Source organism: Microtus ochrogaster, unplaced genomic scaffold (genome assembly GCF_000317375.1).
Source record: "Microtus ochrogaster isolate Prairie Vole_2 unplaced genomic scaffold, MicOch1.0 UNK29, whole genome shotgun sequence".
NCBI classification, from domain to species: domain Eukaryota; kingdom Metazoa; phylum Chordata; class Mammalia; order Rodentia; family Cricetidae; genus Microtus; species Microtus ochrogaster.
In genome coordinates this window covers 1,002,894-1,027,671 of record NW_004949127.1, presented here as the reverse complement: position 1 = coordinate 1,027,671, position 24,778 = coordinate 1,002,894, and the positions used below count along the sequence as shown (strand labels likewise).

The following is a 24,778-nucleotide window of genomic DNA, read 5'->3' as shown; positions in this document are numbered from 1 at the left end:
GTATGCATAGTTAACTTAGTGAAAGTGTGCCTGAGTGTATGTACGCATGCATGTATGCATAGTTAACTTAGTGAAAGTGTGCCCGAGTGTATGTATGCGTGCACGCCACGTGCATGCAGAAGACTGGGACTACAGGTGTGCGCCACCACTTCTGGCTAACAAGAGGCCAGAAGGTGGTGTCAGATCTCCTAGAACTGGAGTTACATCAATTGTGAGCCACCACCTGGGTCCTGGGACCCAAACCCTGTTCCTCTGAAAGAGCAGCAGGTGCTCTTGCTGCTGCGCTGTCTCTCCAGCTCCAGAAGGGATCACTGATATGTGGGGAAAGCAGTGTTTTAATTAACTCACTCATGGCTAAGAGAGTGCGGCTTTGCTGATGTCCTTTCTGTAAGGCTCTTTAAATTGTCTATTTAAAGGTCAGATATGTAAGCAAATTATTCAGAAGTTTCTAGTGAATATTTATTTTCTAAATGGGGTTTCTCTTTGTAGCCCTGGCTGTCCTAGAACTCATTGTGTAGACCAGGCTGACCTCAAACTCAGAGTTCTACCTGAGTGTGTGCCACCACTGGGCTTTTTTTTCCTTTCTTGCCAGGATGTGGTAGGGCCCATCTTTAATCCCAGCACTCAGGAGGCAGAGGCAGGTGGCACACTGAGTCTGAGCCCAGCCTGGTCTACAGAGTAAGTTTCAGGACAGCCAGAGACACACAGAGAAACCCTGTCTTGAAAAAAGAGAAGTTTACAGCCAAATACTACATACATTTGTACGTTCAGCAGGGTCTATGGGAAGGTATTGAACATCTGTCGTTGTCCTGATAGGTTCACGTCAGACTTTTGCTCCACGCGTCTGCTCGCGTCACTCTGGAGATCCTCTGTATGGCAGTTCACGAACTTTCTTCTTTTTCTCCCTCCTCCAGATTTTCATCACCGTGAATTGCTTGAGTACAGATTTCTCCTCCCAAAAGGGCGTGAAAGGGCTTCCTTTGATGATCCAGATCGACACATACAGTTACAACAACCGCAGCAATAAACCCATCCATAGAGCATACTGCCAGATCAAGGTCTTCTGTGACAAGGTGAGCAAAGACAGCAGCTTGTCAGAAAGGTACTCTGGTTATGACTGGATGTTGTTTTGATGGCCTTCCTCCCTTGTCGGCTCGTGTCTAAGGAATCATTTCTCCTCCACACGGGAGTGCTAGTCTTTCATTCCCAGGGCCTATTAGATAGTCAAGGTATCCCCAGTCTGCTGCCCTTATCTTGGCTGCTGCTATTCTCAGTGTGCCTGCCCTTCTAACCATTAATTTAGTGGCTGGCATTGGCCTATAGCTTAGTCCTCAGGCTGCTAAAACAAAATACCACAGGCTAGGTGGTGTAAGCAATAGAAACCTATCTTTACAGTTTGGGGGTTTGGAGCCTAAGACCGAGGAGTTCAGTCCCTGTGAGGGTCAAGTAACCATAGGTCATGGAGATGGCATCAAAGGTGGCCTTGGCAAAGTTGCCCCGGGGGGTAGCGCCCCTGGCTGATGTGTAGCAGTCATCAACACCAGCCATCATAAGTAGCTTCTTGGGCACGGGACAGAGATGATGCCAGTCGCTCAGGGCAGGGATGAGACGCACCAACACAGAACCACTTCAGCCTGTCACCTTGCAGGGAACAGTGTGGGGCCATTCCCTCGGTAGCCTCTCCACTCAGGGACAGTGGAAAGCTTGGCCAAGATGACTCCTGGAAAGGCAGTGACTGCTTCATTGGACCACTTAACACCCAGGTCAGCGTGACCACAGCCTTGAACCTGGTCCTCATAGCAGCGTCTGTACGGGCGTGGTCTTCAGAACCCAGTCCTTCAGGGATGCATCTAGGAAAAAGTCAGTAATCGTAGGTTCCTTAAAGGGGTGGGGAGAGCGGGTGGATCTTCAGGGACTCCAGGTGGCCCAGCGTGGTGGTAGGGATCCACTCCAGGTCTTCGCTTTACCTCCACAAGCCCTGAGGCCTCTACTACCTCAGTCCTGGAACCAACCAGATCTCTGTGGAGGCCTCTGTGGCCTCCCAGCCTGCTCTCTGGGTCTAACCACTGCTTCTGCATCATTTGCCATATGGTGTTTTCCAGAAGAGAAGGAAGACACACACACACACACACACACACACACACACACACACACACACACACACACACTTCCTGAGACAGGATTTTTCTATGTAGCTCTGGCTGTCCAGAAACTCTCTCTGTAGACCAGGCTGACCTCAAACTCACAGAGATCCGCCTGCCTCTGCTTGCTGAGTGGCACTGCCCGGCGGCAATAATTTTTAAAACAATTCTGGACTACTCTCGTAGAGCAGTATAAACAATACCCTAATTTAAAAGTAAATTTTCTTGGGCTGTATCCCTCTGTATTACTTACTTTTCTCTTGCTGTGATAAAACACCATGACCGAAACAATTGTTGAAGAGTTTACTCTGGCTCTGGGTGCAGAGGGTTGAGAGTTTATCTTGGTAGGTGAGGTGTAGCAGCGAACAGCGTGTATCAAAATTGGAGCAGGCTGAGAGATCATGTCCAGTGCAGACATAAAGCAAAGAGAGAAACTGGAAGTGGGTGTGGCCCTAAACTCTCAACACCCACCCCCATGATGCACTTCTTCCAGAAAACCTACCACCTTCCCAAACATCATCACCAAGTCTCCAAATCCCCAAGCTGTGGGAGCATTTCTCCTCAGATCACCCCGCCGTCTGCTGTGATAACACGGGCGACCTAAAGCAGCTTATGGAAGAACAGGTTTATTTCATTTTACACTTCCAGGTCACAGTCCATCACAGCGTGAAGTCAGAGCAGGAGCAAGACCCAAATCTGTTTTAGTAGAACACTAAATTCTACAGAGCACCCTACACATGGCTAAGTGCCCTGTATGCACCTCACAATACTGCCTTTTCCCATTCCAAGCATGCATATTTTGGAGAGCCTCTTGCAGAAGGAAGGATGTCTGTCTTGTCCCAGACTCAATGTGCCAGGGCCTCGGCCACTCTGTTAGAGCACTGAGTTACTCGGTAGGCGACACCTAGCTAGAAAAGTTAGCCGGCTCTTTCCTCGTGGATCCGAAACTCACGGTCATGAAATAGGTGTGAGACAGAAAGAGGCAAGCTGGGTCAGTCGGCATCTATCCCAGGTCAAGAGTGCAGCCTACAGGTCTGAGGGTTTCACCACCGGGAGGGAGCCGAGGCTTTTCCCATCTTCACGGTGCATGTTTGTGTGTGTGTGTCAATATCCTTGCACGCTCTGAGAACATACCTTGCTTGGTCTCTCCTTGCTTTCCCTGTCAGGGAGCAGAAAGAAAAATCCGAGATGAAGAAAGAAAACAGAACAGGAAGAAAGGGAAGGGCCAGGCCTCCCAAAGCCAGTGCAACAACTGTGAGTCACCCCCACCCTCACCCCAAGACTGCCTGTGCTAAGGGGAGATCGCAGTCAGCAGGGTCCTATGGGAAGACAGGCAGAAGGAGGCTGTCTGCAGGGGAAGATGCAAAGAACAAGAGATGGCCTGCTTTGCCCTTGCAGGAGTGGGGAAAGGGGAGAGGCTTGGGGTCGCACTTGGTGTTGGGTGGGGAGTTGGGGTCCTTCATATGGAAAAGTCTCATACCCAGGACTCCAGGGCGAGCAGCAGGAAGTGGAGGAGCTTTTGATCCTCTTGCAGAACTTCCTGGAAGCCTGAGCTCAACACATAGTCATGTCTAGGGCGCCGAGAAAGCTTCTGGGGAGAATATGGCCGAGCATTCTCAGCCACACAGAACCCTGATGGTGGACTCTGTGGTTGCCCGCAGCCTCTGATGGGAAGCTGGCCGCCATGCCTTTACAGAAGAAGAGTGACATCACCTACTTCAAAACCATGCCCGACCTGCACTCTCAGCCCGTGCTCTTCATCCCGGATGTTCACTTCGCAAACCTGCAGAGGACTGGACAGGTAGGACCCCTGCTCAAGCCCTCCTGGCGCCCTCCCCGCCTGTGTTGGCGCTCTGGCAAGGCAGACCACAAATAAACACCCTCGTGTCTAGCAGCACAGGAAAGTCGGTACCATTGCGTACAAAAAGATTTCTTTCTTTTTCCAGAAAAGACTATCTTGAGAAAATACTCACATTCTAAGGCAAAGAAAGTGTGAGCTGTCATTAGAAAATTGTAGACAAAGCAACAGGAGAAAGCTCTGCTTATAAGTTCTGCTGAGTCTAGCAGCGCTGTCAGGGCACACACCGCCACCTAGTGGTGAAAAGTAAAACTATCAATAACTTCCTACATTTACGGGGGAGGTGGGATGAAGATCTTGTCAACAATTTTTTCCTAAGTAATTAATAGTTCTCACTGAATGAATAAATCGTTTCTCATCTGAAGGATGAAGAAATCATATAGTAGCTCTTCCTTCAAAAACCTAAATTCTATGGTTTTATTTTCAAATGCCATGAAGGATTTAAAACCAAATAAATGTTCGATACGTCATGACTGCTTAGTTTTGTGGAAGTGTAGGCAGAAGCTGCGAGCTCAGTGATGAACACTATATATCCACGGGAGAACTAATTATGATATTGTCCGATGAAAACAAAAAGCAGGGTACCAGTGTGTCTGCGTCCTGTGCTCCAGGGCTGCAGAGCTGAGCTGCCCGCTGAGCTGGTGATGGCCGAGCCCTCTGCAAGGGAAAGTTTCTCCCTTTTCTTCATTAAGGGTGCTTAACTATGTGGAGAAAAATAAAAGAGGTTCCTTAGTGTCGGCCAGAGTGGCTTTGGCCACACTAACTGGGATTTTAATTTTGCATTGATTTGGTTCTCTTTTGGATCCAGAGTCCTTGCGTGAAAGGACTGTTTTGAGAAATAGAAGCATAAAGGTAGACTCAAGGCCCCTCCCACTCTGAGTGCTGGGGTGGACCTCAGTCTGAAGGAGAACTTTTGCTGGGGTCTCCTCTTCCTGGAGAATGTTTGATGTAGTGACGGGGCAGCTATACAACGAGAGGAGTTCAGTGTGTATGTGTGTGCACGTGTGTATGTGTGTGTGCGTGTGTATGTGTGCGCGCACACACGCATACGTGTCTGTGCATGTGTGTGTATGTATGTATGTGTGTGTGTATGTGTGTGTGTGTGTGTGTGCGTGCGTGCACACATGCATGAGTGTCTGCATTTGAGTGTGTGCGCACGTGTACCCACGTGGGCATGTGTGAGCGTCTCTCCCTGTTCATGATAAAATGTGGTGATAACTATACCCATGCTTTCTGTGTGGAGTGCGTTTCTGCTAAGAACTACTTTACATTTCTATCTTGCCTTATTCTATTGAAACCAAGACATAGGAAAGGATTAATACTGTTCAGAGAAGACAGCAAGAATGTGTGTATGTGAATGTGTGTGTGTGTGTGGTGTGTATGTGAGTGTGTGTGTGAGCGTGTGTGGTGTGTGTGTATGTGAGCATGTGTGTGTATGGTGTGTATGTGAGTGTGTGTGTATGGTGTTTATGTGTGTGTGTATGTGAGCGTGTGCGTGTATGGTGTGTATGTGAGTGTGTGGTGTGTGTATATGTGTGTGTGTATGGTGTGTGTGTTTTCTGTTCCCTTTTTAAAAAGTTTCCAAGCCTGTAGCTGGGAGTGAGGTCTCCACATCTTGCAGAAGAGCAATAGCTGACAGAGTTAAACCCTTCTGCTTCCGGTCACGACTCAGGCTGTGGTGCCACGTCACCCTTGAAAGTCGCCTGATGTGTAATCTCTTGGCAAGATGTCTCTGAAATACACAAAGCCCTAAATGAATCTCAAGAGGAATAGTGTCCCAGCCTGGTTGGTCTCATAGCCCCACCCACCCCTCAGTGTCACACCCAAGGCAGACTCTGAGGAAACGTGACCTGGAGAGTTTGTTGTCCTCACCAGGCAGAGCAGCCTGGCGGCTTGGTACTGCTTGACCTAAGCCTACTTCACAGCACCCTGGGGTCCCTGTGACCCTGGATTGGTGGTACTGCTTGACCTAAGCCTACTTCACAGCACCCTGGGGTCCTTGTGACCCTGGATTCAGAGTGAGTGTCAGAAGCACACCTTACTGGAGGTCTGGGCAGCTACACTTGGCTGTCACTTGTCTGTCTTGTGAATAGCCTGCTGTCAATCACTTTGCAAAGCAGAAGAATGGAACAGAGGTTATCTGGAGCTTTTAAACGTTGCTTTCTGGGAAGAGCTAGGTGCTGAAGAGGTCCTTGAGGCAGAAGGATGCCGCACTGAACCTTGGGGTGCTGAACACAAAGCTTTTACATTCATGGCTTTCTGTTTAAAAAGAAACAAAATCCAATATAACAATAGTCATAAAAAAGTCTACGAGGACAGAGTTCTCCACATCCGAGCTGCTCGCTAGAATGACTCAGGAGCATTTCCGGTACCTTTGTTCTTTATGTAACTAGGCCTGGGTTTGTCGACACCCCCAGTGCTGCTGGAAGCCCTGAGAGCGTAAGGGAGGGAGGCTGTCAAGGTCCAAATTGGACAGGGACAGCGCCAGCTTTAGAAGAGACTATATGAGTGTTCAAAACTGATTTGGGTATTCTTGACCACTCAAACACACACACAGATGCAATTCACAAAAGGCCCACTGTTAAGCCTTAGAAATAACAGGGGCAAGAGCCTACACTACCACAAGGGACCCTCTGTACTTTTCCATCACTCGGAAGGGGGCTTCACCTTTTCTTTTCTTTTCTTTTCTTTTCTTTTCTTTTCTTTTCTTTTCTTTTCTTTTCTTTTCTTTTCTTTTCTTTTCTTTTCGGTTTGGGTTTCTCTGTGAAACAGTCCTGGCTGTTCTGGAACTCCCTCTGTAGACCAGGCTGGCCTTGAACTCACAGAGATCCTCCTGCCTCTGTGTGTGCCACTGCTGCCCAGCAGGAGGCTTCACAAATTGACTGTGCTTGCCCCGGAGTTCTCCTAGCAACACTTGCCCTTGGAGAGCTACTCTTTGCCACTTGACTTTTACAGCCCGAAGGTAGATAATGAATGAAGAAATGAAATAAAAGGAGGAGGACATGGCTACTCCTAAAGTATGGAGAAGATTTTATCGTAGATGTAAGGGAGAAAGCAGGTAGAGGGAAGAGTCCAGGCCCACCATGGCTGGCAGTCTAAACCAGACCATGAGAGGAAAGACGGGGAGGGAGAACAAGAGAGGAACCACCACCCAAGAGATGCATCCAGGGCCAAGAGGCCAAGAGAGCAGTGTAGCCCAAATGGCTTTTATACCAGGATCAGGCTGGGAGGAGGGAAGTGGAAGCCCCGTCCCTGGGAGGGGCTGGGAGGAGCCACAGGTACTGAGGGATTCTGGGAGAGCTGGCCAGCCTCTGCTTTGGTATGTTAAACAGGCACCTCAGTTGGCCATTTGTTTCTTTGAGACCCTGCATTTCTGTGACTATGGGAAACTAGGGTAAGCCAGACTCCTTTGGGGAGCAAACACAGAGGCCCTGTTACTGCCATCTTGCTATGGCTCTCTTGACTACTCAAGAGCCAGCCCACCTAGGGATCCCCCAACAGCCTGAACACAATGTGTTTGGATCTCAGCAATGGTTTTTCTTAATGTCAGTGCAGAGGGCGGGAGTAATCTGGTTAGGCCAGACTAACTTTCCCTAGAAATAGTCATGTTTCTGAATTTCTTTATAAAATCTAAAGATCATCCTGAGTGAGAATACTAGGAGGTTGCATTTCCTTAGAGGCATGCACACGCACACAAGTGTGCACACACGCACAGAGAGAGAACAAGCATTGCTTATCTAATGTATCTTTTTCTCCTTAAGAGAGGGTTTGCTCCATTTCCGGTCTACATGTGTCTGTTGTTTTCCCCACAGGTGTATTACAACGCAGATGATGAACGAGAAGGGTAAGACATGGCCATTTCGTTCTAAGCATTTAATGTTTATATGGGTGGCAATGGACCTTCTGACCCTGGACTACCCTGGGCAGGAGGTGGGACTTCCTGTGTGCTTGTGACTTAGAACTGCTAAGGGGCTGTTGGTGGCGGTAGCTGGGTGGCTGTCTTTCTTCCGTACACACCCCTTTTCTGTCCCCCTTCCTTCCTATGGTCTCCCTGAGTAAAAGTGACCCATCTCTTCTAGTGCTCCATTTGCTAAGATCTCTCTGATAGCTCTTGCTTCCTTCCCATGGTTTGATCCCAGCACAGAATCTAGCCGAGAGCATGAGAGACTTTCCTAAGGCAACACAGCTCCTGAAGCCTTCACTGTAGGTGAAGTCCTTGACTGGGACCTGCCAGAGCAGGCTGAGAACTTGTTCACTGCCCTGTGGGCTTCAGATAGGAGGTTGCCTCCCGGTGTCTTCCAGCGTCTCTGTGTAACAGGGACAAGATGCTCTCCATCTTTGCCAAGAACATATACCCCTGGAGGTTTGTAGGGACAGCTAACTCTTCAATGTGCTTTCTATCCTTAACTCATTTTCTGCACTCAGGAGTTTGCAGTTACAGAAGGACTATTCTAAGGCCAGCGACACGATTCTTTTCTAGACCATCGTAATGTCTACAGCATGTTCTTGGGAGGCAGGTGTTGAGCTGCCTTCGCCTTCTACGTGTGTGTGTGTGCTGCCAGTGATGGAATGCTCTCTGATATGAGGAAGTTCATTGTTTTGCTTATATAGGCTGAATGGTTTCAGCTTTTAGAATTTTAGAGTTTAGAATTAGGTTTGGGGAAAGGGTACTTTGGCGCTTGGTTTTGGAACGGCTAACCGTGTTGGCTCCATTACATTTGGGTATGTGGCAGAGCATGGGGCAGAGGTGGGGCAGATGTCAACTCTGATCCCCTTTGTGGCCTGGAAACAAAAAGAGAATGTCTTTGCCAGCTATAGGATGCGCCCTTTTGTGTCATTTAGGCCTCCAACCTTTGAATGACTCCACCATGTTTGGTATGGTCTGCTCCAGTTAATGGATTCTTTCTGGAAACACCCTCTCAGACACACCCAAAAGTGTGCTTTACAAATCTCCTCAGGGTCCCTCGTTCCCCCCTGTTAACAGTTAAGATTAACAGTTAACAGTTGAGATTGTCGCAGCACGTTCTGTATCTGTTGAGCAGCTTTTAGGCTCCGCCCATTGGTTCTTGCTCTGCTGTCTGGATAAGCCTCCTCCTGCCTCAGCATTCAAACTTCTTTTTCTGCCTGCCACTGACCCTAGTTAAAATATGGTTTTGTCTCCTAATGTCTTAATTTCCCGCGTGGGAGACCACTAAATTTAAACAACTAAATAAATAATAAATGTGTATAGGCATTTTGCATGTGTCTGTGTACCAGCTGCATGCCTGGTACCCACACAGGCCAGAAGAGGGCATTGGGTCCCTGGACCTGAAGTTACAGATGATTGTCAGCTGCCTTGCAGACACTGGGAATCAAACCCAGGTCCTCTGGAAGAGCAGTCAGTGCCCTTAACCTTCAAGTCAGCTCTTGCCAACTCAACCACTAAGTTGTTTTTTGTTTGTTTGTTTGTTTGTTTGTTTTTGTCTTCTGAAGCTGGATTTTCAGGATAAACAATTTTAGAATCACATGAATTATATTGGGAACTCCCTTTTATAAGCTGAACTCTATATTTTTCTCTTTAAAGCGAGAAAGTTGTATTCATTCCTCAATATCTGTTTTATGTCCATTGCTTGTATTAGTGTGTGCCACTAAGACCATGAGATGATTTCCTCTTTGTGCACAGTCAAAGCTAGGCTTCCCCATCTGACATAAGACATTTCATAGCTGGTGACAGAGCGTACCAGATATTGTTGACCCCATTGTTGGAGCCAAAGTTGTCAAGGGACAGGCTGAGGGCCAGATCTCTTTTGGGGTGTGTGTGTGTGTGTGTGTGTGTGTGTGTGTGTGTGTGTGTGTGTGTGTGTGTGTATAGAGGGAGCAGGTGTGTGACGGGCAGGGTCTCACTATGGAGCGTTGGCTCCCCTGGAATACACTCTGTAGACCAGGCTGGCCTCTGACTCACACAGATAGGCTTGCATCTTCCTCCTGAGTGCTGGAATTAAAAGGCGTATGCCACCACACCCAGCCCCATTCTCCTGGTTTTGAATAGTCTACAGTCTTAGATTGTATCCCATGATGTGTGAGGTGAAGCACCCGTGAGCCTCTGCAGGGTGTTTTTCTGGGACACGTCTGTGTTAGTTCCCTTATGTATTGTCTTTAATGTTGTTTGTGAAACAGCAGCAGGATTGAGTGGTTACAGCAGGAGTCTGAAATGTCTATAGATTTGTTGGACCCTAGTCAGAGAAAGTTTGCCCCCTTGAGGAATCTCAAAGGAACTAATTAAATGGCCCTCAAGCTGCTGAGGTCTGGAAACTTGACCAGGACCAAACCTAAAATCAGTTGTAGGTGCTCTGAGTATTGATTAGAAAGCCAAGCATTGTGACTCACGCCCGTGATCCCAGAAATCAGGTAGCCGAGGCACAAAAGTTTGAAGCCGTCCCAGCGTACACAGTAAAACTCCCATCTCAAAACCAAAAACAATTAGTTTGTTCTTTTTATCTTGAGACAGAAATAATCAAATTTCAGTGGTTGGAACAAACAGAAAGGATTAGAGTTCTAATCTTTAAATCACCATATTTTATAAGAGACAGCATGGCGTCATGAAAAGAATGTTGGCTTTGAGCTCAAGAAGTCCGGGTCCATCCCCCAACTGCTGTTTATCCTCATGAAGCCTGGTGCCGGCCACTCAGGCCCAGCTTTGGTTTTCTCTAGTCTACACTGAGGATGCTGTGGAAGGCTATCTATTTGATCCCTCTGCCCTTAGCATTTCACCTGGTCTTCTCCATACTTCTTACCCAGAAACCTCTGCAGCCTGTGATCATTAGCATCTTTTATCTTCGTCTGGCTCTTCACTGATACTAACCCTGAGTCCCCAACACTCATTAGATTCTTTGACCTGCCTCTAAAACTTTTAATTTTTCTTCTTTTAAATTATGTAAGTTGCATGTGGGTATGTGCACATATGTGCAGATGTTCATGGAGGCAGATGGGTTGGATCCTTTGGACCTGGACTTACAGAAGCCTGAGCCACCTGACATGGGTGCTCGAAACCTAAGTCCAGTCCTCTGCATGAGCGGCATACGGTCCTTACTGATGAGCCCCTCTCCAGCCTCCTTTTACATTTTATTAAGTTAATTAATTTTTATTTGGTACGTAATATTTGTACTCATTTACAGGGCATGGGATGATCGTTTGTCATGTACACAGTGTGTAATGATCAACTCAGTGTGATTAATATTTCCAGTTTCTCAAATATTGTCATTTCTGCGTCAACAGTCTCCTTCCAAAGATAAGGAGACTGAGGCCCAAGGAAGTTGGGAAACATGTCCGAATTTGTACAGTAATAAACTATGAAACAAGGATTTTAAATCAGTCAAGATGGCCTGACCTCAGAGTTTCTGTCCTTAGAATTCTAAGTGATGGGCCAGATAATCTTCAGAGGGGTTAATGTTCTCCACAGACCCGCATCTGTGGGACTGAGACTAAAGAATAGCTGATCTCACTTCCTTAATGGCTCTTCCTTTCATGAGGTCTTTCCCTTTCCTCCGTGTGCTTGCACCACTCAGGGACTTGGGAAACAAATGTACAGGTATCAGAGAAGGTCAGGGCTCAGCACCTCCTCCTGTGGCAACTAGGGAAGGGAGAACTGTGGGTAATCAGAGCTCTGCTCAGGTGGCCTGTCTTGTCCCCTACTGTGCTCCGAGGGACCGTCAGGAGCACCAGGAAACCAGGCCTCAGAGATGGATATGAGGGGCTGCTGCAACTTGGGTGCCACGCAGCCACTGGTATTAACCAGCTCCTCTGTGGCCCTGTTCTTCTGAACAGAAAGGGGGAGATGGGCCCAGCACCCCCACTTTTGTGGGTCCATCTTCAGCATGGAGCCTTAGGTCTTCCCTCTAAAGATGGTGTGTGCTTTATCCCTCGATGGGGATGACTTGGGACCCGCAGGGGGAAGAGAGGTGTGAACGGAGAAAGGACAGGCGCCCGCAGAGCCCAGAGCGTGTGGCCCTCTTCGCTGTACTCACCATTTCCGCCCGTCTTCTCCAGCAGCAGCGTCCTCGTTAAACGGATGTTCCGGCCCATGGAAGAGGAGTTCGGCCCGACGCCATCCAAGCAGATTAAGGAGGAAAACATAAAGCGAGGTATCTCTCCATGGCATGCCACACTGGTAGGGCCAAGGGCATTGCCGTTCCTGTGTGAAGGCTGGGTTGTGTCTTGTCAGGAAGAACTCACCCGAGATAGAATCAGTGCCACCCGTGGTTGGTTTTCCACACATGGGAGTAACAGGCCTCTCCTTTGCCTTGGGAGAATGGCAGTGTCTCCCGAGCCATTCAGCGGTGATGTACAGTTCAGAAGAGGCGGCACGTGTGCGTGCGTGTGTCAGTGCCATCTCCGTGAACCAATAGGTGGAAATGGTCAACAAGAGGCCGGACATACCCACAAAGCCTCTGGCTCCCAGCTCTCTGTCACACAGTCTCGCCTCCATCCCTTGGTGCCTTTTCCTCCCCTAACTTTACTCGGTTAGGGCAGAGTCACAGGGAAACCAAGAGTCACTCTGGTGTGTGGAATTGTACCTCAGCTCCACATTTACAACTTGGTAGCTGGTCCAGCTACTGCTTTTCAGAGCTTGTGAAACTGGCACCAAGATTGCCACCAGAAAGTGTATTGGATGTTAATTCAAAGTTAAGGCAAGGTTTCTGATGCTTCAAAGTCAGAGAGACATAGGGGATACCCTAACCTACCTGTGGAAAGAAAACTGCACTCCCCCCCCACCCCCAACTCCACTTTGGGGAAGGATGGAGAAGTTCCTGGGCTTCTTGCCTTGGCTCAGGGATTCGGGGTCAGTGGCGGCTCCTACTGGTTATCTGTAGGAAGTTTCCCAAGAAGGAGGTGGTCACAATTAGCACCAAAGCCATCGCTACTGGTTGTTATTTTTTTGTGGGGTGCCTGGGTCAGAATCTGGCTCCACAAGAGGCTGTCTGCCTTTGGCTTTGATTGAGGTGTGTCTGAGGTGTACAGTGATGCTATGGTGGGTGGGATGATGGCTGCCACAGCCACACCACAGAGTGCAGCTGTGAGAACTCCCTGGGCAAGCCCTCTAGTGGTCTGTAGCCCTGCATACACGCCAGGATGGCTGCTGCCGCCCGATTGGCTGCTGCCCCTCCCTGGCACAGAGTGAGAACACTTCAGCACCTTCCAGTTACCTCCGAGCAACCAGGACAATCATGTTTGAAAGGCAATGGTTTGAGTAGAGGTTATTTGTAAGTGATGCTCATTTTAATAGAATGTAATTCCAGGTTTCCCTAGGGTCAGCCTGCTGGAAATGCCCCTCCCCCCTTGGTGTTGGGAGCTTCAGGAAGAAGTTGCAGAATTTCCAAGTAAATAATAGCCACCAGTTGGGGCTTCCCCTTGAATTTAACTTTCCTTATCCAGATATAATTAGGGTCTGTGTTCTAAGTGTTTTTCTGTGTTTTTCTCACATTGCCTCCTCTTTTGATAACCCTGTGATCACTAGGAAGTTTTAGCCGGCATGTAAACTATATAGTATCGCTTCAAGAGACTAAATTAGTAAATTTTTGGTGACATAGTCAGTCTGCTTATTTAATTGGCACTCCATTTTTTTTTTTTTTCGAGACAGGGTTTCTCTGTGGCTTTGGAGCCTGTCCTGGAACTAGCTCTGTAGACCAGGCTGGTCTCGAACTCACAGAGATCTGCCTGCCTCTGCCTCCCGAGTGCTGGGATTAAAGGCGTGCGCCACCATCTCCCAGCTGGCACTCCATTTTTATATCTGATGAAGAGAAGGCACTGTAGTGCCTAAGTCTCTCCTCCTCCCCGCTCCCTCCTCCCTCTTTCCTGTCTTCCCTAACTGAATGTTCCCTGGCCATGGAAGGGGCCTTGGGCAGAGTCCCTGGCCATGTGGCCTTAACAAGCAGCAGCTTCAAGGAACCTTTGGGATGGAGGATTGGGGGTGTGGAGGTTTGGATTTACCACATTTCACTTTCCAGATCTTGTTCTTCTGCAGGCGGTGATGGTGGCTAGGAGGATATTTGACTGTAGATGAGATCTAGGCTCACTGGGGTTTTTGAGCTGGGCTGCGGACAGATGTGGGGGACAAAGAGAACAGTCAGCCTTCTGGGCTACAGGACTGCACCCGAGAGATGGTGGCCAGCTTTTTTTCCCCTGAGAACTGACCTGCAGCATGATTGCCAGAGCGGTGGGCACAGTTGGAGGGCACGGTGATGAGGAGAAGCAGCAGCAAGGGTGGCCGTGTCTGTGCAGGTGCATTAGCCTCTCTGAGGGCCGTTTCCATTGCTCAGGAGCTGCGGTCCCTGTCCCGTCCATCTTAGTAGTCTCTCTAATTCAGAAGTTCTACAGAGGAACGACACGAACCACAACAGCTTCCCGACAGCTTCTGTAGCTTGAGCACTGGGTCTCTGTGTGGGGGCCTAGGCTAAGCTCACCACAGGGCCTTACTTCATAGAACCTGCAGGTGACCATATATGGTAGATCGTAGTGTTCTGTCCAGGTGATGCAGGCGTGGAGAGATCGAGCTGTTATGGCCATGGCAGGGCCCGAGCTGAATTTATACTCAGCTCTGTGATTCTCCTGGACTGTCCCAGGAAGTACCCCATCGCCCTTGCAGCCCTGTGCACCTGTAGGTTGTCTGCCCAGCCCCGTCATGCTCCCAGTGTCACCCCTTCCTAGACTTGATGCTCCCATGATCTTCACAACTCGGAGATCCTTGAACCCCCACTTCCTGGCTCTCATCCTGACACCAAGGCAAGAGCTGCCTGGAAAGCACTGACTCATGGTTTTCCCTTCATGACTCTCACAGTGGTGTTTAAATTGTCTGAAGCCTTTCCTCTCCTAGTGGACCACAAATTCCCTAAATGCAGGGCTGGATGAACTAACTATAACCCTGACTCTTGGTATAGACAGCCTGTGGTACCCAGGAGCCTTCAATGCTGTTGACTAAGTGAGCAAAGATGCAAATGGACGTAGTCATAGAGACCTTGTGCCTGCCCAACTTGAGAAACTCGAGCGTGGGTACAGGCAGCAGAGCAGAGCGCTTACATCCAATAGGAGTTAGCCTGCTGTCGGAGCAGGTGATGTCTTGAGATGCCCATGTGACAGAAAGCAGTCCCCTGGGTCTCCAGTCACACTGGTCTTCCATTCTCTTGCAGTGCTTTTGTACGTGAGGAAGGAGAATGATGATGTGTTTGACGCACTGATGCTGAAGTCACCCACGGTGAAGGGCCTGATGGAAGCGGTAAGCCACAAGTCCCTTCCAGTCCCCAGGAGCCCTGCCCAGCTACCAAGGTGGCTCCAGAAGGAGCTTTAGAAAGAAAACAAAGCGCTGAGATGTTTGGGAATGTCCACATCTGTGTCATCAGCATGTTAGGATTGACTCTTAAGAATAACCGTCCAGTTCATGTTGGTGTCCGACGAATCGTCCCGGTCAGATGATGATGAGGAGGGATAATGTGGGGTTTTCATCATCTGTTAGCACAAAACCGAATTAGGTGCATATGGCTTCCAAGTATACACAGCTGAAATCTCTGTGGTGCCTTGCTGGCTATGGTAGCATATTCCAAAGCGGAGTGAGGGCAGGTTGGTGCAGGGGAAAGATCTAGTGATTCTTCCCTCCTCACTGCTGACCCCGAGCAGGCTCAGTCAATACGGCCGAGGGAAAACTCAGTTTCTGCCTGAGTCGCATGCACAGACACACAAACACACACACACACGCCTCACCCAGGTTCGCCGGTGCCATGAGCAGGTGCTGTGTGCTCTCTCTCCTCTTCTATAGTGTGGTGGAAGATCAGGGGTGTAGGGTCATGGGGACACCAACAGTGAGTGTCTCTTGTCTCTGCTGGCCTGAGAGGCTGTTCTGGTGGACGGTATTTGGGCTCATGGCCGAGCATTGCCATGTGAAGAAGTTCCTGTGTGTAGGGTGTGCAATGCGGTCACCTGCCCATCCCTTTTGTTTCCCTTTTCCCTTGGTGTGCAGCATGGTAGAACGTGTTACAGACCAGAATCTCATTCCTTTTTGCAGCCAGCAGAGTAATTGTCCTGTATAGACAACATAGTTCATTTCCTCATTTATTCACCTGACAGACCAATGTCTCTCCTTTTGGAGTGCGATTGTATATGCGCTTCCGGGAATGTTCACGGGCTCGTTTCTGTTTAGACGTCTGTTTCCGATTCTTTGGGAGTATTTGTAGAGTAAAGTTGGTCAGGGAGACACAAAAATACCTTCTATTATATGATTCGATTCATCAGTAATATCCAGAATCAATGACTTCTTGGAGAGAGAAAGCCAGTGCGTGGCTGCTGGGGACACAGGAGCAGGAGGTGGCACAGTGCTTGATGCACAGTGCACTTTGGAAATGATGGGGGGGGGCGGATTTTAGAATTCAGACGAACCGTTGTGTAATATTGTGAAGGTATGATGATTGCCTATCTATAGTTCTTACTGATAATCAGAAAAACTGAGGATAATGCATAAGAATGTGAGCACTGTGGGTCTCAGGCTGCCCTGCAGTGGTATTTCATGTCCCAGGTCATTCTGAGCACAGCGGCAAGGCCACCGTCCAAAAAGCACACGTGGAGGGCTTGATAGGATTTTTTTTCTTTGTCATGGTTGGTGGGGGAGCATTGATTTCTGTTCCCCACAAAATAGAAACCAACCGAGAAGTAAATGCAAGAAAGCATATGGAATATGTCGGTTTGTTTTCTCAAGATGGGGTTTCTCTGTAGCTTTGGAGCCTGTCCTGGAACTCACTCTGTAGACCAGACTGGCCTCGAACTCACAGAGATCCGCCTGTCTCTGTCTCCTGAGGGCTGGAGGTGTACACCACCACTGCCCAGCGAATATATCCCCCCTAATGAACCATAATTTTGTTTTGAAACAGGGTCTCACTATGAAGCCTCAGTCAGCCTGTAATTCACTGTGTAGACAAAGCCTATAATTCAGGAATCTACCTGCCTTTGGCCCCACCCCCACCCCAACCCTAGTACTAGGACTAAAGGTGTGTGCCACCATACTCAGCTCTGATTTTAAACTGGTAAGAGCAGATACTACAGAAGGCCTAGAAGGGGTGAACCAGGGTTTTTTTTCCAATGTGTATTTTGTCCTCAGTGTCTGAGGGGTGGGTACCGCAGATCTAGACCAGGTCCCTGTGTGTCCTGCAGGACCGTCTACCTGCTAGGTCCCACTGTTTATTACATTTCTGGATGAGCTATATGGAAAGGGTGGCCTTGGTATCGCCTATAAAGTGGAGCCACCAAAGGCATTAACATGGCAGCGCAAACATTCCTCAGGAGCAGGTGGTGGACATTGTGGGTCGTGTGACTTCTCCATAGCTGAAGACTGGGCTCCCCTCCCTAGAGAGTGCGCCCCCATCTCCCCGTCCAGAGCCCCTGTCTTCAGCTGTAAATTACTTGGATATATATGTTTAAAAATAATGTATGCTGGAGTATGAAGGCCTTTGAAAATGAATGCCTTCCACTTATTTCACTGCAGTTTTTGGCCTTAGCATACAAGGCTTTAGATGTCACTGTAACGATTTTGAACAAAGCAAATTTTAGCAGACTTTCCTCCCTCATCCTCCCCCCCCCACTTCCTGTTCCCGTCCTCCCTGGCAACCTCCACAGTCTCTTTGCCTCTTTCATGTCATGTGCCCCTCCTTTTCAGTCTTTTTAAGATTTCCTTTTCTTTAAAATGATGATTATTGACAGTGCTGAGGTGTGCTCTTGTCATCTAGATAGAGCAGTGTTCCCATCCTTCCCTCAGGTGTGTCTTGACATTTGAGTCAGAAGGTGCCAGTACCCGTCAGGTTCATGGACAGTTTGGGGTGGTGGCTGTTTGTGTAGCTCGGGAGCCAGGCCACGTGACAGGGTGGGGTAGCTCTGTTACCTAGAAAATGGTTTGCTTGCTCCAAAAAAAAAAAAAAAAAAAAAAATCTGTGTGTTTGTATGTGCACAAGAGTGTATTTTCAGGTGTGAGCATGGCTGTAGCAGGTGTGGAGGTCAGGACGACCTTGAGGTCACTTCCTGTCCACCCCCCTTGAGAACCTGCAAACCTCAGGGTAGAAAGCTGCGGCCTTGGCCAGTCATGCCGAGGAAATAGCTTACTCGTGCGGCAGCAGGCCGCTCTCAAGCAGTTCCTGTGGGCGCACTCTGTTCGCTGAGTGCTTCTAGAAGCCCAGGGAATGAGTAAGGAAGTTAAGTCACATGAGGATGTCATTGCTTCAGCAAGAGCTCAATTCAGACCAAAGCCCAAGGGACAGAACTAGTCACCTTATTGGGTCCCTCCTTCCCTTCCTTCCCTCCTTCCCTCCCTCCCTCCTTCCCTCCCTCCCTCCCTCCCTCCTTCCCTGGGTCTCCTATATCGTATCCCAGACTGGCTTCAAACCTTGCTGTGTAGAGGAGGCCCAGAGCCCTGAGATTACAAGTGTGCCCACCACACCCAATCTGTGTGCTCTCGGGAATCAAACCCAGGGCCCAGGTTGCTGGCAAGCACTTTTTCCAACCTAGCCAACCAGAGAGTCTCCCTTTTGATTTGCATATGCGAATCTGGACACCAGGAGGACTGACTTACAGTAGGGGCCTCAATGGAAGGAAGAGAGAAGAGGGTGGAAGCCATGTAAGGGAATGCTTCTGAAAGGCAAACATTTTTGATTAATTTCTCAGGCTTTCTTTTTCACTGTATTGAGTATGGCCCACTGTGGCTTGCCTTTGTCACCCACTACATGACAGCGTCTCTTTGGGAGATGTGATACACATGTGTGTGCCTGCATTTTATCATATAAACTGGATCAATCAAATCATTCTGACTTATCTGCCAGATCTCTCCAATCCTGAAATAAGTAAGTCTCCCACCGTACTTGCAGGCTTCCTGGTGTCTGATATCTACCCTGGTGCTGTTGGGGACGCAGTTTTGTGACTGTTCCCTTTTCCTTGACTTTGGCTTCTCATGACGTCCCGCTCCTGCTCATCCTCTTTGCCTTTTATCTGCTTGTCATCCGTCTACTTTCTCTTCAGAGGGGACCTTCCAGCACAGGCTCTGCGGTCTGCTTTGCTGCCTCTATGCTCCCGTCAGAAAGGTTTCTCTATCCCTCCATTGTCACGGTGCACGTGGAAGTCAGAGAACACCTTGCTAGACTCAGAGTTCCTGCCTTTCCGTCTTGCAGTTTCTGGGGGTTGGACTCGGGTTGTCAGGTTTGGTAGCAAGAGCCTTTTACCCTCGAGCTATCTCACTGGCCAAAGAAGTGTGCTGCTTTTGTTCTTTTTCAAAGCATTTTGTTCATTCGGGCTGACTGTGGCTGTGGGGAGCCTCATCAGGACCACGGATGGCCTGTCCCACGTGGCAGGTGGCTGCTTGTCCCGTCTCTTTTCCCCCTACATACCCAGAAGCAAGAGACATCTGGGCTTAGGACAGAGAGGGAGGGTGGCAGAGTTCTTTCTGCCCTGTGGTGGGAACAGGAGGGTAGGAACCTAAAGTTCTCTGGACAGACTCTTCCCGGGATGCCTGCTCTCCCCTGGGGCTCTTCAGCCCCCTTTCTAGCCTCTGTGGCTCTTTCTAAGCGTGGTCCCAAACCTCGCCTGCCTGAGCTTCCTGTGAGCCACCAGTGATTTGGTGGAGAAGGCATGGCAGTATTTGGAAGCAGGTCTTTCCAGAGGGCATCTGTCAGCTCTTGCCACTTTGTTTTACAAAATGACACAATCGTAAAAAGAAGGGCTGCGGACTTACATAAAGTAAAGGAAGCATGGCTTGGACCATCTATCAACTGGAGCCACCATTCATAGATTGGCATGTCATTTCAATATTTTCTGTACATTTAAACATACGCAAAGCTTAAAAATGAGGAAAAGATTATACTGTATGGACAGATTTTCACTTATTTGTCCCCACATAATATGCCAAGAATCTTAAAAAAAATGTAAGCAATATAAGCTTCCCAAATTTTTAAATGAGGTCTGTGAAGAAAATATTAAGACATTTGAATATTTGTTAAGTTTTCTCTCTAATGAACAGTGATCTTCAGAACATCTCTGAGATCACGAGACAAGGGGTCTGTGGCCCAGACGCTTAGGCTTTAAAAGCTTTGCCTTGGCCAAACTTGTTTCCCAGGAGGCTGTGCTTCATCATCTCATCTCCAGAACCCGAACCCTGCTGACCTCATGCTCCGACCAATGCTAGAGTACCACTTCACTCTCGCTCTGTTTTAGATGTGTGTCTGCCCTGTGTGCGCAGGTCCTCGTGGAAGCCAGGAGGGGGCACCAGACCATCAGAAATGCTTTTCCCTGCCAAGCTGCCTCTCTGGCTCCTCGTTTGCCTCCTTGATAGTTTGAAAAATTAAAAGTGCTATCCCACTCTTCTTTCACTTGGAAGATTTAAACAAAAGTGCAGCACAGTTTCCAGACGCCCATTACACAATATTTTATTCTGTGAAGTGCTGTTTGTTGTGGCTTCTCCCCTAGCCTGCTCCCTATCCAGTCCTTGTCAACTTACCGCAGTTTGCGCCACGTCTGTTGTTTGCATCTTAAAAATGCTTCCCGGATGTTATTTTTCTTTGTGATTGGTTTTGATCTACTGATATTTTAACATTCCACACTGTTAATAATATTTAACCTTGTTTTGCAGGTTTCATGTCTCCCTAGGAAACTACTTTAAGATGATAGTTATAAGAACAGTCAGCTCATGTTTACTACTTTCTGTACTTTCAGGGTCTCTTCTTTCAGATAAAAATCATATAAATTTTATATAAAAAATTTCATATAAATCTTTTATCTCCCCGAACTGTTTTTCTCCCTGTTGGGGCTGTCTGGAGTGCACTGCTCAGCACAGTTGAACTCAGATGCTCACGTCTCTGGCTTTAGTGCTGGGGTCACAGGTGTGTATGTGCTACTACATACACCTGGCTCACCCGAAATCTGTTCTGAGGTATGGCTACCTGTTTAATCCAACATTGTGATTAGACACTTTTTAAAAAAAGATATAAACCAGTCAAAAATTCCACTTTTATCAAGATTGTTTTGCTAATTGCTTTGAGAAAGTCAAAATCGGGGTGGTACTAGATACAAACCCTGAGCCCGCACAGGCGAGGTGCTCATATCAGGGCTGCAGTGCGTGTTTCTTTTTCGCTTCCTGCCAAGGGCAGAGGAAAGGCGACATGATGAGAATAGTCGGGGACATAGTTAGTGAGGTTGAGACCCCACCAGTTGCCAACTGGGATTTTTTCACTTCTCAGAACCTTATTTTACTGATTCTCAGAGCCAGAGGCTTGGGTAGTTCAGGGAAACTGAGGTTTTTTCCAACTTGTCTCGTTAGGGGAGCCTGTGCTGTGCTCAGTGCAATGTGTGCTGAGCTGGAATGTTCTACATTGCTTTTCCCTGTGCCCCTGTCCCCTGCTGATCAGCTTGCCTGTTATTCATGTTTCAGCTGTCCGAGAAGTATGGACTACCAGTGGAGAAAATCACAAAGCTTTATAAGAAGAGCAAAAAGGGGTAAGAGAGATGCTAACCTCGATAGCTTCCATGTCTAGAAGGTGCATTTTTAAAATGGTACTTTTTTTTTTAACATCTTGTTCTATCTGTGGCCCATAATGCCGTTTAAAGATCTTTAGTGACTGAGGCAGGGAAACCCACAGTGCACTGCCAATGTGTCCTGAGATGCTTTCCTATACAGACAGTGTTAAAAGGGCAGAGGGATAGAGAGGCAGTGGGATAGAGAGGTGGAGGAATAGAGGGGCGGAGGGATAGAGAGGTGGTGGGATGAGAGGCGGAGGGATAGAGGGGCGGAGGGATAGAGGGGCGGAGGGATAGAGGGGTGGAGGGATAGAGGGGCGGAGGGATAGAGGGTTGGTGGGGACACTGGGAAAATGAAGAGGTCAGCACTCTTGGTGTTGGCTCCTGAGTGACACGGTAGGAACAGATTTGTTGAGGATGTAGGGGATGAGAGGATGTAATCATTAATGAAGCCTTCTCGAATGGCCGTCAGACCTGCTTGCCCGTGCTGTTAAGAACGATTGGTCCTTGCTGGTTGGGTGGTCAGAGGTGCTGAGTTCCCTGTTTCTCATCGCTAATGTATGAGCTTACGGATGAGGAAAGGAAACCCAGGGCTGGCTTAAGCATTGTGCTCTAGGCCTCACAGATTGGGGATGAGGGTGTCTGTAGCCTCAGGGCTCAAGACCTTCACTCAGCTCAGCCCCTTTCAAGGCCCTTCTAGGGCTTCCTCTGAGAGTAGTTACGTGACCTCTTCTCTGAGCCCTCTGCGTGAAGGAAACATGACCTGGCATTTCCGGGCTCTGAAATCGGATCCCTGGCTGACTGAGTAAGCATCCTACTTAAGCTCTTGCTGGAAACTCAGTTCCAACTGAGTGGATGCTGTGGGCTGGGGGGAACTCCTCGAGTCCCGCTGGCCAGAGAGCCTCTGTGTCTGTGTGAAGTCCTGTGCATGGGCCTGTATTCTTACAGTGACCCACGAAACACGGGTAGTTCTGCCTGTGAAGGAGCAAGCTGATGCTATCACAGGCCAGCATCAAATGATCCAGCAAGTCATTCCCTCTCAGACTTTGACAACAGGAATGAGACCCTCTTGGGCACCTCCCAGTCACAGGTAGAGGTGCTGGAGGGACGGCTTACCGGCTAAGACCACGTGGGGCTCTTTACAGGACCCTAGTTCTGTTTCAGCACCCCCATGGTGACTTAGAACCATCTGCCATTTTAGTCCCAGGTGATTAATGTCCTCCTGTGAACCCCGAGGGCACCAGGCACACTTAATGGTACACATGCATACATTCAGGCAAAACACTCATGTATAAAACAAAATATAATTTTAAAAAAATCACAGCTAGACTCTGGAAGGTAGTTTTCCTGAAACCAAACCACCATGGAGTAGGCAGTGGAGGAGAGATGGTGGGGCAGCTTGGGGGTGAGGCAAAGCCGGCTTCAGACATAACCTCGTCCTCACTGGCTGGCCGAGCTTGGGGAACTGCAGACCTTTCTGGATTGTTTCTTACATGTGAATTACCGACGATAGAACCTGCCTTTCAAGTTGCTGTGAGCCTGTGTGTACTGTCATTTTCCGTACATATGTGTTCAGCTAAGGGCAGCTGAGGTTTGTAATGAAAATCCTTTGTTGCCAAACTATGTGGGCTGTGATTCTGTCAGTAGCCAATGATTGTTTGGAACTCGGCTAACTTCTGAGGCCCCGTTGACTAATGTGTAAAGACATAAGGGTTGGGCCAAATGGTCTCAGAACCCTTTCAATAAGGATCATGAAGGTAGTTCAGGGAAACTCAGGCTCTGCTTTCTTTAACGCAGTTCTGGGGGAAGGATCTAGCAGGTTAGGGAGCAGTCAGCCTGAAGGGCTCACTGGCTTTGTTTCTCACCCCGACCGTGACAGCATCCTGGTGAACATGGATGATAACATCATTGAGCACTATTCCAATGAGGACACCTTCATCCTCAACATGGAGAGCATGGTGGAAGGCTTCAAGATCACACTTATGGAGATATGAGCCCTGGCCCAAGTCCCCTCCACAGGAGCTTTCTTCAGTGCACTCCTCCCTGGGATGGATGGGATCCTCGCGGCCCCAGAACCTGTAGATCCATCTCACCCACCTCACAAGGCTGTTACAAAGACTGCTGGAAGGGGGCGGGGCCCAAGGCCCGGTGACTGCCATTGTTTGGCTCCTCCACTTGCTCCCCGTGGAGCTAAAGCCTGAGCCCCTCAGCAAATTTCTTTAGGCCTGCCAGGCCCTTATTTATTGCCCATTTCTCCCCAAGAGCCTGGAGACCAGGCCCTCCAGGACTCCAGTTACTGATGGCTTCGTGTAAGACACCCAGAATTTCTCCTTCAAGGGAAGCACAGCCGGTCCACCCATCTCGAAGAGCCCGGGAAGCCGCTGTGTTTCTCTTAGCTCTCCACATCTTTTGAGTGAATGGTCAAGATGAGCTACTTCTTGGTGCAGTCTTCATGGATGGGGTAAGAAGGACACCATTTCCTGGCCCCAAACTTTCAGATGGCTCTGAGGAAGGTTATTTTACTAAATACCTCCAGGGGATCTCTCAGCAAGTAGCCACTGGGCCATGTACAGGAAGACATTCCGCTACTATGTCAGTAATGAGGAACACAACGTATGCCTGGTGGCATGTACATATTTTGTTCATAATATTGTGATAATATATTTTATCTGTGGTGTATGGGCATGTTTACTGCCACTGGCCTGGAGGAGACACATACCCAGAGACAAGGAGCATTCTGCTCTATCCAAGCGGAGGCTAGGAAAGTGGTCTTTGGGGGTGTGGTGTGACTGTGGTGAGTGCCAGGATAGACTCTTCATTGGGCCATGCCCGAGGCCTTGTTTCCTGTCTCCAGATGGAGCCCTTTCTCCTCAAACTTCCTTGAGCCCATCGTATTTTATCTCATGGCAAGATGTCTGGGCAAGGCCATACCGCCGGTGCCTTGTTTAGCTTGGTATGGGACATATTAAGCCTTTTGCAAAGTTTCTGCAGGGGTTTACCCTGCGGCCCTGTCGCTGGGACCTGCTGCAGAACTGCTTGGCTGGCACTGGGATCCCAGACACAGAAGTGCCTCACGGTTTACATGCTTGTCCTTCATCTCGAGTGGCCCCCTTGAACACCTAACTGCAGTTTTGCGAAGCGAGCCAGCCGCTCAGCTGTGAATAGCAGGTGTGGCATCTCCTTGCTTCTGGAGACCAGAAGAGATGAGGTTATCCACACAGGCTGTGGAAAACCATGGGAGCCCTGGCACTTCTAAAACCAGCTTTGGGAG

General features: G+C 48.7%; 1 protein-coding gene across 1 annotated transcript in view; it reads left to right on the top strand.

The window, feature by feature from the left end:
* Positions 1 to 23,501, top strand: part of Grhl2 (grainyhead like transcription factor 2) — an 86,219-nt gene extending 62,718 nt beyond the window's left edge. Inside the window, exons 8-15 of the mRNA XM_026789787.1 lie at positions 915 to 1,073; positions 3,308 to 3,395; positions 3,803 to 3,942; positions 7,812 to 7,843; positions 12,025 to 12,119; positions 15,162 to 15,247; positions 21,422 to 21,486; positions 23,387 to 23,501. Coding sequence (XP_026645588.1) covers positions 915 to 1,073; positions 3,308 to 3,395; positions 3,803 to 3,942; positions 7,812 to 7,843; positions 12,025 to 12,119; positions 15,162 to 15,247; positions 21,422 to 21,486; positions 23,387 to 23,501 — 780 coding nt within the window. The remainder of the gene's footprint in view (positions 1 to 914; positions 1,074 to 3,307; positions 3,396 to 3,802; positions 3,943 to 7,811; positions 7,844 to 12,024; positions 12,120 to 15,161; positions 15,248 to 21,421; positions 21,487 to 23,386) is intronic.
* The last annotated feature ends 1,277 nt before the right edge of the window (positions 23,502 to 24,778 follow it).